This window comes from Quercus lobata, chromosome 4, assembly GCF_001633185.2.
Source record: "Quercus lobata isolate SW786 chromosome 4, ValleyOak3.0 Primary Assembly, whole genome shotgun sequence".
Lineage (NCBI taxonomy): Eukaryota > Viridiplantae > Streptophyta > Magnoliopsida > Fagales > Fagaceae > Quercus > Quercus lobata.
The window spans coordinates 94,866,590-94,880,670 of NC_044907.1; the positions used below are offsets into that span (position 1 = coordinate 94,866,590).

At 35.4% G+C, this 14,081-nt stretch overlaps 1 protein-coding gene across 1 annotated transcript; it reads left to right on the plus strand.

Moving 5' to 3' along the window:
• Positions 1–9,187: 9,187 nt before the first annotated feature.
• LOC115986216 (cysteine-rich receptor-like protein kinase 6) lies at positions 9,188–13,498 on the plus strand. The gene is made up of 2 exons (XM_031109068.1): positions 9,188–10,051; positions 12,012–13,498. Exons 1-2 carry the CDS (start codon positions 9,193–9,195, stop codon positions 13,496–13,498), a joined length of 2,346 nt encoding a protein of 781 aa, XP_030964928.1. The 5' UTR covers positions 9,188–9,192.
• The last annotated feature ends 583 nt before the right edge of the window (positions 13,499–14,081 follow it).

The following is a 14,081-nucleotide window of genomic DNA, read 5'->3' on the forward strand; positions in this document are numbered from 1 at the left end:
ATTAGAACAATATGTGTATGTTTTATTTTATTCAACATATGGCCAGAGTGTAAAACTGATGGGACAATGTCCGTGACATCGGTGCCTACAATGTGACAATATTTTAGAAAAAAGAAGGGGGACATACTATCTGGACCCGGTGATTTTGATGGGTGCATCTGGAAGAGGGTTGTTCGGATTTCTTTTGAGGTGTACCTTTGGGTAAGGTTTTCATTCATTTGTGGCGTGACACGGCTTTCAATTGAGTTTAAGACACTCTTTATATTATTTAGTTGGGTTGAGGAAAAAAAATCCTGAAAATAGGCTTCAGCAACCTGGGAAATCCGAACAATTGATGTGCACCACCTCCCCTCATTGTCAAAAATTCCTTAGATGTGATTTTTGCGTCAGTGTTGGCTAGCACGATTATGAAAGTACTTGGTATTTTTGTCCCCAGCTAGTAACCAAATAGAGTGAGATCTTTGTTGCCAGAATAGCTCTTCTTGATGAATAAGATTGCTAATGTCTGCTTTGAGGTCTTTGATGGAGCCTACACATGCAGCACTGTTTAGCAAGCATAATTGCTCCAAAATTTTTTGTTTTTCTTGTAATTGAGTCTTTGTGGACCCAAAAGTGTTATGGCCCCAATCTGCAAGTGCAAACCTGCATCTCTTTATTTTTTCAAAAAGTCGTGACATTGGGCTCCCTGGGAGCACTTCGGCCTCCCATGCCATTTTGATCACATTACCACACTCAGGGTGGGTGCCCTATCGCTCCTTAAATCTTTGTGGTATTTTTTTCCGTATTGCCACCTGCCTCTGGTCTTGTGTAGTGATAAGTATTGGAATGTGGTTTGAATATGGTGCTTGCAGGTGAGTGACTTGGGTTTGAGGGAACTTGTCTCTCCAGTCAATTGTGGCATATGCCCTATCCAACCTTTCTTGCACAAAATCATCTTCAGTATGACCATTAGTCCATGTAAATAAATTACCCTTAAAGCCTAAATCCACCAGTCCATAGTGTAAGAAGGCTGCCCGAAATTGTTGCATAGGTGCTAGTGGCTTTGGTAGGCACCCCTGTTTTTCTTTTGACTACAAGATCTCATTGAAGTCCCCAAAGCAAAGCCAAGGGACTAAGTGTTTAGTGTGGAGGTGTTTTAGGAGCTGCTAGGACTCATGTTTTTGTTGTTCATTTGGCTATCCTTAGAAACCTGTTAATCTCCATGACTTAGCAGGATTGTCTAGAATGAGAGCATCTATATGGTGTAACGTACATGTTTGGATGTGCAAGTCAATTTCCTCCTTCCATAACAATGCTAGACCTCCACTCCATCAAATACTAGGTACTGCAAACATACAACGATAAGGTAGTTCAGCTTGAATCCGCCTCGTCTCTGCTATTGACTGCTTTGTTTCCATGAGAAACAAAATCTTGGGAGCTTTCTTCCTCATAAGGTGAGAGAGCACATCTACTGCACGTTGGTTCCCAAGCCCCCAGCAGTTCCAAGTGAGGATTTTCATTACTCCCGGTGGGGCTGTCCTTCAAGTTATGTCCTGCAATTTGAAGGTACTTGAGTTAAAAAAAAAAAAAAAAAATGATTGTGTTAATAGATTGAGGTAAATTAATTGTCATTTGAACCTTCAAGTCATGACTTTTATTGAGTTAAGTCATTCCTTCAATGTATTAAGTCAGTTAATAGATCAACATATCACTTTTATTAATTTGATTTAAATCACTTTTATTGAGTTAATAAAACCTACTAGTCCAATTAGAAATGTGAGTTAATAACTATACACTTCAAGTCAACAAATTTGACCACTCGATACCCTTGGTGCGGTGGTCACTCCACAAGTATAAGTACTTGTGAGGTGTGAAGATAAGAGCTAAGGTTCAAGTATTCATGATGGAGTTTCACACTAAAGATGAGCCCATGATATGCCAAAAATTTGATATGGGTGCATGGGTTTATTATTTTTCTTTTTTCAAGTTTAGTGAAGTTCATAGTTCATACTGAATCAATATTTGATTTTGTCACATTTCTTCTTGTATTGTTTGAAATTTGTTGGTGGATTTGAGTTTAATGAGTTGTGTCTTGGTCAAAACTTTCTTGTGGATTTCTCTTAATTGGCAATAGGAGTTACCTTTGAACACTCCGTCGTTGGTACTTCGTTTCCGGTTTGGGGTTGCTGGTTAAGGTCATTGATTGAGGCCATGGCCTATGAGATTGTGGCGTTGGAGTTTTAAGCGTTTCAGATTTGTGGATTTTTAAGACAGTTGAGGTTTGGATTGGGTTGTGTGGGTGTAAGTGTAAATTTGTCTCACCAATAGAATTGTTTAATCTATGTGGGCCAATCATTGTGCGCCATGTGTTTATAAGTTTAAAAATAAATTAGTTTGGTCAATGTCAAATACCACATCAGCATTCTGTTAAGCCATGTAGGACCTAAATTAACAGACATATACGGAAGGACGAAAAGTAGAACATTTTGCAAAGTTTAGGGACCAAAAATGAACTTTTGAAAGTTTAAGAACCAAAAACTAACTTTTGTGAAAGTTTAGGGATGAAAATGATATTTTACCAAAAAAAAAAAAAAAAGCCAACAAATTTTAAACTTTTTCACCCTAAATAGATAATCAAATTACCAATCCATAAAAGCTACAAATTTTGAAAAAACAATTTCAAATAAATTTAATTAATTGAAAATTATACCTGACCATCCATTATACCATTTATTCTCAAACTTATAATTGGTTGATGATAATGAGGAATTTTAAATTGTTAAGTGGAAGTTTGAAGTTGTGTGTGAGAATTTCTAGGACATTTTTTTAAAAAAAAATTGAATTTGAGAAGGAACTATGGAGGAGAGTCAGGGAGTGTTTGTTATTATTGTTTAAATAATAGTTTTCAGTGTTTAAATAATATTACACGTATTTTCACACACTTTTCCACTTACTTATCGAAGGTGTGATATGTTTTTGACAAGGAGGGTGGCAACATTTTTGGCAGGTAGTTTTATCAGGTGAAGCTCCTCAAATAAAAATATAGGTTATAAATGAAGGTAAAAATAAAATTGTGAAGATCTAAAACATTGGGTGTGAATTGGGCCATTGAAGATGGTATTGATGGGGTTTGTGAACCAAGATTATGTGAGATACCATATTGGATAATGCAGGGTTGGGCAAGGAAAGGGCTTGGGCCCATCTAGTACTTTAAATTTGAAGATAATAATAACTCTTTTTGTTTTCTCACTTTTTCACTCAATTACATTCGCTAGCCAATTCTAAATTTAACCCTTTTAAAGCATCTCCAATAGATGCTCTATATCTATTTTTTGGAGAAAAAACACTACTATTCACACTCCAACAGATCCTCTAAACACACAACTTTACCAAATTTTTTTTGAAGTTGCTACAGTCATTCTCTTTATCTAGAGAAGACTATAGCAACTCTAAATGAATTTTTCTACTTAAACAAATCATACAACTCAATAAAAAACAATTCTTTCTCTCTCCTCTCACCAAGGCTACAAACATTCACAATGGCTACAAACACTACAATCCTTTCTCTCAAACCTCTCTAAACTCAAGCATAATCAAAATACAAACTCAAAAACATAATCTTAAAATTAATCAAACCATAACAATAAAAGCAAAAAAAGAAAAAAAAGAAAGAAAAAAAGACACAAGCCATCTACCATCTGGGCTGCGTTGGGGAGGAAGACGAGCGATGGCGGTGCAGTGGAGTGGAGCAAAGCCATCTAACCCATATGTTCTTTCTCTCTCTACCTCTTTCTCCGTTTCTTATCACAGAGAGAGCTAGATAATGTTTTGGAATTAAGTAGAAAAAGAAAAAGAAAAAAAAGTAGAGAAAGAGAGAGCTGGAGAAAGAAAGAGAGAGGGAAGTTTTGGAATCAGGTGGAAAGTAGAGAAAAAAAGGAGAGGATGGAGATATATGGGTATATGCGTGTGGTGGAGAAAAATCAAGAGAAGAAAAAAAAAAAAAAAAAGAAGAAGAAGAAGAAGAAGAAGGGAACATATGGATGATAGAAAGAAAGAAAGGAAAAATAATATAAAGAAAAAGAAATGACAATTTAGAAATGCTACCACAATATTTTCACAACAAATTTTAAGTAAAATATTGTTATTAGCTAATATTGGTGAATAAAAATATAATTTCAGTGGTAGGTTCAAATTAGAACTAGTAACAACTTTCCACATAAAATTTTAATGTGATTCTTGTGAAAATATTGTGAAAAATATTGTGAATATAATACTTTTCATTGAAAAATATAATTGTTAGGAATGAATATAGAAAGAATAAATGATGACAAAAAAAGAATAAAGAATAAATGAAGAAATAATATTTAAATGAGATAAAGAATGAGATAGAGAATCTGTTGGAAAGTGTATTTGAAAAAGTGAGTAACTAAAAATTAAAAGTCACTGTTCATTCTCCAAACATAACAAAAATTTGGAAAATCTGCTAGAGATTCTCTTATCTCTCTCTTTGAAGGTTGAAGGAAACAGTAGCCAAAATGGGAAATTAACTCTAATTTTCAAACATTATAATTAGTAGGCTACGTTTTTAAACCATATTTTTTACTAGCATCTCGAGTCTAAGAGGCTCGATTTAGGGCCCATAAATCGAGTCAAAAAAACTCGATTTATATATTTCCCAAATTCAATTCTCAGGTCCAACAAACAAACACAACACATTCTCAGGTCCAACAAACAAACACAACACATTTTCAAGTCCGAGCTCGTCGACCCAGGCCACGCGGCCAGGTCGCGCTGGCCTGGGCCGTACAACCAGGTTGCACTGGCCTGGGTCGCGCGGCCAGGTTGCCCTGGCCTGGGTCGCGTGGGCTTGGGTCATGCGGCCAGGTCGCTCTGGCCTGGGTCGTGCGGCCAGGTTGCGCTGGCCTGGGTCAGTTTGATTTTCAGATTTTTTGATTTTTGGGTTTGGGTTTTTGATGGGTCAATTTGATTTTTAGACTGGATTTTGTTCTTGGGTTTTTTGGGACTCTACTTTGGAAGTTTGAGAAAGGAGAGTGGGAGAAGAACACTTGAAAATATCTGCACTGTGAATGTTGGAGATGTAAATCGAGTCTTAGAGACTTGATTTACAAGGGGACGCTATGTGGAAAAAGTGCCAACTCAGACCCGTCAGAATATGAAAACCGACCCTCAAAGACTCGATTTATAGACCCTAAATCGAGTCTCTTAGACTCAAGATAAGACTCGGTTTATAGAACCTAAATCGAGTCTCTTAGACTCGAGATGTTAGTAAAAAATATAGTTTGAAAACGTGGCCTACTAATTATAATGTTTGAAAATCAGGGTTAATTTCCATTTTTCTCCGGAAACAGCCAATAATGTCAAACAATTTTACCTAAATTCTCATTATTCATTCAACAAGAAAAAAAAGAAGCAATGTGGGACTCTCTATAAAATCATACATAGAGTTCACCTCCTTCTGCAAAACAATGGAAATCTTTAATCCAAAACCCTTTATTCATTTCCGACCATCTCTGCCATTCCACCACCAAATACGACCACCCTCTCCTCCTCTTCAAGCTCTACTCTGAGAAGCTCGTGGAAGCAGTTGGTGAACAGACATGGGCATTGCATTTAATTTGAGGTTATATATATATATATATATATATATATATATATATATTGTGGCCCGAAACAAAGGCTTATAAAACAAGGGAAAGCCCATGTAGTAATGGGTTGGAATGTTTTCTCTTTCTCTTTTAATCTTTCCATGCATATCATTTCATTCATCATTTCACTTGTTGGGTTATTGGGCTTTTTATCATTTGGTATGAAAAGTTCTTAGATTTATGTTTTTGTTGGGTTGTGACAGTAATTGTTTGTTATGAACAAATGTTTCAAAATTGAAATCTTTAAGGAAAAAAAAATATTATGGGGCTTAATTGAGCTGGATTCTGACTTTGTGTGGAGGCTAAGATTCAATGTAACCTTTTTTACATCTAAAACCAACACTTAAATCTGTCATACATGTATGTTTTTTCAGTAATTTCTGTTACCTACCCAATGCATTACTTGTCAAACATATCCCAAATGTCAACTTTATTTCCTTCTTAAATTTTGTGTTACAACATTTCAATACTTATTGGATTGGATACTATTGGTTTCAGCTTGCAAAATAAGTCTATAACATAAGATTCTGTAACATTGGTTTTAATGTCTGAAGTAAACTTAGATGTAGTACCCAATTAAATTCAACCCATGTGGTTGCATTGGCTAGTAAGTTATATCATTGAATTTAATTGTCCTTGGGAAACGATAACATTATTTGTATTGATTGGTCCATGCAACATTGACGAACTAAGGTATAGCATTTAAGGAATTGCACCTAAGTTTTGTTTTGTGTCAATTAATTCATCTTTTTTTGACTTATAGAATAGGAACAAAAGTATTATAATCGACTATGATTTACATTAGTAGTTTTTAATAATATAGCTGGGAGTTGATTTGTGTCTTTTGCTTTAAGTGTATGTGTATGTGTATGTGGGTGATTTTCTTCCAATTCATATCTAATTTGATATACATAAAGGATCTTGTGTTTTTTAAGTTCTCACTGCAACTGTTTAGTCAAAGAGGTTCTCCATTTTGGGGTTGTTTCTTTGAAGCATTTTCTTTCCAAAGTGGAAGAAAATCATGACAATTCAATTGTTTGAAATTACAAATCAATTAGATGATGGAGAAAGTGAATCAAGAGAGACTGGCAGAATACCTTGGAGAGCTGCAGCGCAAAGAGGACACAAACGACTGTTATGTTACTGCTCTGAGACGAGAAACATTGACTAGGAAACCATATGTGAGAATACAGCCAATCCCAAAATAAAGCGACACTGAGGCTACCCTGTAACAAAAGGCCAGCAAAGAAGTAGATGGGGAGTGATTTGCTGTTTAAGGATAATGGCAAGTTTCACTGTTTTTGGATGCTATGCAATGTTTTCTGGGCTGTGTTTGTTTGGGAATATTTCAGTATAACATAGTGATTGGCTGCTGTTTCTTTATATAAATAAATCTATTCATTATTGCTATTCAAATTTGCATATCAGGTGATTAGTCAAGCCAATTCTTTGCTGTTGCTTACTGGTTTTTGTAGGATGATCGTGTTTATTCATCACACTAGCAAAGCTTTGATTCTAGGGCTCAAGACATTAGTCATGAAGGAAATTCAATGCCAGATTGCTCTAGGACACTAACGAAATTGTTTACATTTGTTAGACCTTAGTGGAACTGTTATCTTGGTTTGATGCCTTTTCTAAAAAAAAAATATAAAAAATTTATTTATAATTATGTAGCAATAAGAAGGTATATGTCATATGCTCAATTTTTCTGGTCAGGGAGGGGAACATATTTTTAGTATTGAATGGCCCACTGTTAATTTGGAATTAAATATTAGAGACCAATAGACCATGTATAGAACACAAGCTATAGCCTTTTTAGCATTTCTGTAGCCAATTTGTGAGGTTTACTCTTATTAAAGTAAGGAGGTTTATACAAATGTCACCCTTGATTTTAAACTGAGTGTGAATTTGATCCTTGTATTTTTTATTTAAACAATTTAACACCTGCACTTTAGTTTTGTAAAAAATTAAACCTTTTTTCTAGCACTTCCCATTAAAGACTAGCATATTTAAACATAATATATACACAGTTCTTTCTACATCATCAATAATTTTGATTCAGAAGTCTGACTGATGCCAATTTGGTACCATTGTGAAGTTAATCTTATAAGCTTTCCAACAATATTTTATTTGCACTAATCCGAGGTCTGGAGGGCCCTCACAGAGCTGCCCAAAGTTGGTGGCAAATAAGAAATTGCAGAAAATCATTAGAAAATTGGAAAAAGAATATTGTAAGAATTTTATTTATTTATGGATAAAAATTTAGAAATTTATAACTTGCTTAACAAACAGTTTCATCAGCCGCCAAAGCAGATTAAAAAACAACACTGTACTTCCTATATCCATATACCCACATATTCAATTGACTAAAGTCGGATTCCTTGAACCTGCATGTGAATTTCCTCAGTGAGATGGTCAAACGGAGCATTTGTAAAAAATAAATTAAAAATTAAAGCAATCGAAAATCCCAATCTTTTTTATTTATTTATTTATTTTTTTTTTTCTGAGAAGTTAATAGCCAAGTGGGATTCTAGAACAAGATGTGAATGGTCTCGGCAAATAAATTAGCCAAAGTCACAAGTGGGATAATGCTAACAAACGAGCTTTTATTTCCTCTGGAAAGTGAACAGGGCAAGAGAGTGCACGAGAAATGTATCTTTGCTGAAACTTCCAAATTCTTATAAATTATGAATACCAACACACCATTATGATATGCAATTTTTTCACTCTCTCTCTCTCTCTCTCTCTCTCTCTCACTCATATTTATCTCCCAGAATTTTATGTCCAGGATCATTACGTGGAAGCACCAAGTTGATCCAAGTAAGTTTCAAAGAATTTCGAGTTAGACAAGAATATTTTAATTTTAGTATCTGAATATATAATTGCAGCTTTTTTTTTTTTTTTTTTTTTTTTGTTAAAGAATTGAAACAAAGCAATAAGGATTCTCCTGAATTTCTTGTACAGTCTGCATACAGTATTTTAATTGTTATGGTATACAGTTTTTGTTAGCAACTAGTTATCGTGCCTGTGTACAACTGTCATTGTGTAATTAACCAACAGGTTAAGTTAGTTAGTTACATTTTACTGTGTAACCATTTTTTTTTTTTTTTTTTTTGAGAATCAGTGTGTACCCAATTTGATTACTCTGTTCTAGTATAGAAACAACAAGAGTTGTAAGTTCTTTTGCTTATTAATGAGAATAAGATATTTTCTTTTCAGATTTCGATATATTGTCAAAGCAGTAAGTCGAAAACACTAACATTTCAATGGCTTCGACTTCAACTTCTTCATCCCCTTCACGAAGCTCATCCATCTTGGATGATCCATCAAATCCTTTGTACCTGCACCATGAAGAAAGCCCTAGTGCTATGCTTGTGTATCAAACTCTCGTAGGAGAGAATTACCCAACTTGGGAAAGATCAATGCGAATGGTACTGATTGCCAAGAACAAGTTAGAGTTTATTGATGGCACATTGACTCTCTCATCTCCAATGGTCAAAACATCATTGGCAATTCAAGCTTGGATAGTTGGATTCATTGTGACAAAATGGTTGCTTCATGGATCCTCAATTCTGTTTCTCAAGAAATTGCTACAAGTATAGTCTATAAGGACACTGCTCTTGAAATCTGGAACGACCTTAGGGAAAGACTTTCACAAGGAAATGGACCACGAGTTTTTCAATTACTGAAGGATATTTCTGGTGTTACTCAAGGTCAATCATCAATTACATCGTATTTCACTCAATTGAACGTGCTCTGGGATCAATTGCAAATATTTCGACCTTTTCCAATGTGTTCTTGTGGATTTTGCAGTTGCAACTTAGGTCAGAAACTCAATGATCTTCAGCATCAAGATTTAGTGATGCAATTCTTAATGGGTCTTAATGACTCCTATGCTCAAGTTAGGGCACAAATTTTATTGATGGACCCTCTCCCATTCATCAACAAAGTGTACTCTTTGCTAATTCAAGAAGAAAGGCACTGTATTATGGGAAACAATTCAGGTCCTCATGTGGAATCATCAACCCTAGTTACTGAGTTATCTTCTTCTTCAGGAAATAAAAATAAAATGAACTCTAAGGGGAAAGAAAAGCACGGTTGCAATCACTGTGGAATGATGGGTCATGTTGTTGAAAAGTGTTACAAGATACATGGCTACCCTCCCGGCTTCAAGCCAAAGAGCAAGAATTCCTCAGTTGTATACCAAGTCAATCTTCAAGATGAACAAGTTGAAAAGAATTCTAGTTGTGCTTCTACTTCATTCCCATTCACTCAGGAGCAATGTCAACTGTTCTTGGCTATGCTGGGAACTCAGATTCAGTCAAGCAATTTCGCTTTCACTAATAAAGAAACTCACATGACCAACAATGTAATTCAGCTAGCCGCTCACTCCACTTCAATGGCAGGTAATTTTCCTTCCTGGCAGAACTTTCATAGTCCTGATTCCAGTTGTGATTTTAGGCATTAGATATTTTCTGAAAAAAGTGGTTAGTAGACATGCATATGGGGGAGATACTTGGGGTGTGAATACTGGGGCTACAGAAGACATTGTGCATTCTGTAACTATACTTACCACTATCACATTTTTTAAGCATTGTGGTGTGGAACTTCCAAATGGTGAAACAGATATGGTAATTCTCATAGGATCTTTTGGAACTTCATCCCACCTTTTTCTTGAAAATGTCCTACGTATGCCTACAATTTCCATCAATTTATTATATGTTAGTCAGCTTACTCAAAATCTCCTATGTTTTCTTGTCAAACTATGAAATTTCTGCTTCATATAGGACCTTACATGCTGGAGGAAAATAGGTGTGAGTGAGGTTCATAACGGACTCCATTTGCTGCAAAATTTCAACTTCTCAAACACTTGGAATCTGTTCTTCCTTCCTTTCATCTTCCTGTACATAAATTCTTTGTCAATTTTACTATGAACTCTAGTGACATGAGTAAGCTATGGCACCTTAGGCAAGGGCATCCCTCAAATTCAAAGGTTTTGATTCTAAGGAATGTATTACCTGATGTGAATGCTGCTTCTAGTAAGACTTGTGACATTTTTTCCTCATGCAAAACAAAAGATTCTTCCATTTCCTTTTCATTATCATTTTTCCATTGAAGCTTTTGATTTGATTCATTGTGATGTGTGGAGGGTTACAATTATTTTTTGTACCATAGTTGATGACCACACTATATCAACTTGGATTTATCTTATGAAATCCAAGTCAAACACCACACCTTTACTATAGGCCAGACAATACCCCTTGAGTTTTTCATGATTGAATTGTTTTAAACTCATGGAATCATACACCAATGTAGTTGTGTTACTACTCCACAATAGAATTCAGTTGTGGAGAGAAAACATGAACACATTCTATGTGTAGAAAGGGCCTTGAGGTTACACTTTAATGTTCCTTTGATGTATTAGGGTGATAGTGTACTCACTGTTGTGCACATTATTAACAAACTTCAGACCCTAATTTTAAATAATAAATCTCCGTATAAAATACTCTATAAGCAGATTCCTTCTTATTCACACCTTAAAAATGTTTTTAGTTGCCTTTGTTTTGCCTTTTCTATAGCGCATAACAGGTTCAAAATCGATCCTAATGCTAAGCAATGTGTATTTTTAGGGTACTCTTTTTCTGTTAAGGGTTACAAGTTACTTGATCTCTCCACTAATACTTGCTTTATCTCTAGGGATGATAGTATATATGTTTTGCCAATGAGTTATGAGTTTCTTAATTCTACGAAATAAAAAGAAAATAACTAAAAATGCTGAAATCAGAAATAAATACTATCTCTGGTCAATGTTCTTATTCTCAACTCACTTTGTTATTCAGTGACAGTCAGTCAGCCCTTCATATGGGGGCCAATCCGGTTTTTCATGAAAAAACTATACAAATTGAAGTAGATTTCCATATTGAGTGACAAGGTACAAGCTGGGACTATAAAGTTCCTTCATGTTGGTACACATTCCCAACAAGTAGACTTGCTGACAAAGGCTTTGAGCTTTATCAATTGACATGTTGGTACACTTCTCTCCAAGATGGTTGTGATCAATATTTTTTTGATACATCTTGAGGGGGAGTGTCAAAGAATTGAAACAATGGAATAAGCATTTTATTTCTTGTATAGGCTGTGTAAATGACAGTAGTTTCCTGTGCTACAAGTCGTAGTGTACTATTTTTGTTTTTGTTTTTTTAGTGGTTATTGTGCTTGTCGCATGCTTTTCCATGTACAGCTATCATATTGTAATTAGCGAATAGGATTTGTACTCTTTGAATATAATAACAGAGTTATAACTTCTTTTGATTATTAATTAGAATTAGATATTTTCTTATCAGATTTCGATTATTTTGGTTGCAGAATTTGTAGCCAACAACTCAGAACTTTGTAGTCCAACGATTAGTGAAGAAAGAATTCTATCACTAGGAGAGTATTCATTTTCCCCATCAGCCAAGTTGGAGTCTGTTAGTTCTATATTGAATGGAACAAATCCAATTCCAGCCAACTACTCTGACACCGATGCTAATGGAGCAAGTGGTCTTTCCATTTCATTACTCTTCCCACCTGCCATGTCTGAAATTGAAACAGATGATAGCTGTTCAGAATCTAATGAAACACCTCGTGCAGCAGCACAATTCTCTTATTCTATATCGTCATGCTTCCCACCAGGTAGGTCTGAAACAGACAGTAGTTCTGAAATTTATGAACTAGTTCCAACTTATCCTTCCATATCAGCAAGCCCTAGACGCACAACAAACTTCAAAAAGATTCTTAAGCTGAAGAGCAGTAACAGTTCAAAATCTAACCGAACACCTCTAAAATTAATTCATTCCAAAAGAAATTCCATATTGTCATTATTTTCCGCAGCCAAGTCGCTAACAAACAGTTCCAAAAGACCTAGACACACAATCCTAACAAGAAGATTCAAAGACTTGGAAATTATAGATAGGGAAAACTTTCCTTTGAAAATGCTACTTGAAGCCACTAACAACTTTTCAGAAGATTGCAAGATTGAAACAAGTCACTTTGCCCCAATGTACCATGCCATTTTAGATGATGGCCGAGAAGTGGCTATTAAGCGTGCTGACAATGACAATGAATTCCTAAGTGAATTGCAAGCTTCATCCCGCCTCAATCACAAGAATGTTGCTCGCTTATTGGGATTTTGTAAAGATAGTAAGGAGCGCGTATTGGTCTATGAGCACGTGGAATATGGTACCCTTCATGGCCATCTTCACAATCCTGAAAGTACTTCTCTAATGTCATGGGCTGCCCGGATTAAAGTGGCACTAGACATAGCCAGAGGCATTGAATACCTACACGTGTATGCAGTACCACCAATCATACACCGCGATATCAAACCGCTTAACATATTCCTAGATGCCACGTTGACTGCTAAGCTGTCTAATTTCAACTTATCTGTGGAAGCCCCTGTCGACGATTGGTCTGGTTATGAATGTGAAAGTGTGGTGGGCACTTCTGGGTACATGGCGCCTGAGTATGTAATTAATGGCAGTTTGACAACAAAAGTTGATGTGTACAGCTTTGGAGTAGTATTGCTAGAAATGTTGTCCGGGCACAAGGCATATCATGCAAATGAAAATAATGAGGAAAGGTGTATAGTTGATTTTGTAGTGCCATACATTGCCCAAAAGGAAATTCACAGGTTTTTGGACCCAAAAGTACCACCACCTTCCCCATTGGAAATGGAGACACTGGCATATGTTGCGTCCCTGGCATTGGATTGTGTAAGTAAAGAACGTGTACTTCGCCCCTCAATGACTAAGGTTGCAAACAACCTACAAAGTGCCTTGGAAGGGATTTTGGAAGGGCAATGTAATTGCTGACAATTCAATTGCATGCAGCGCAAAGAGGGAACAAACAACAGGGAGTGAGTCCCTGCTGAGGGATATAGGAAAGTTGTTAGGAATAATTGTAATAGCTAAATCTATTTATTGTGTGTGTGTGTGTGTGTTTTTTTTTTTTTTTTTTTTTAATTATTATTATTTTTTTTAAAATAAATCTATCTGTTGTTGCTATTCAAATTTTACATACCAGGTTTATTAGTCAAGCCAATTCACTGTTGTTTGCTTGTTGGTATTTGTCAGTTGATCATGTTATTCATTACTCTAGGAAAGTTTTATACTTTTAATTATTTGCTTGGGATATTAGTCATGAAGGAAATTCAAGACCAGATTGCTCTAGGACACTAACCAAATTGTTCACCTATCTTGTCTAACGTTAATGGAACTGTTATCTTGGTATTATGCTCTTTTTTTAAAAAAAAAAAAAAAAAAAAAAAATTAAAATACTAATATTATGCAGCAATAAGGTGGATATCATATGCTCAATTCTTCTGCTCAGAGAGGGGAATATATTTGTAATATTAAATGGCTCATCTTTTAGTTTGGAATTAGATATTAGAGACCA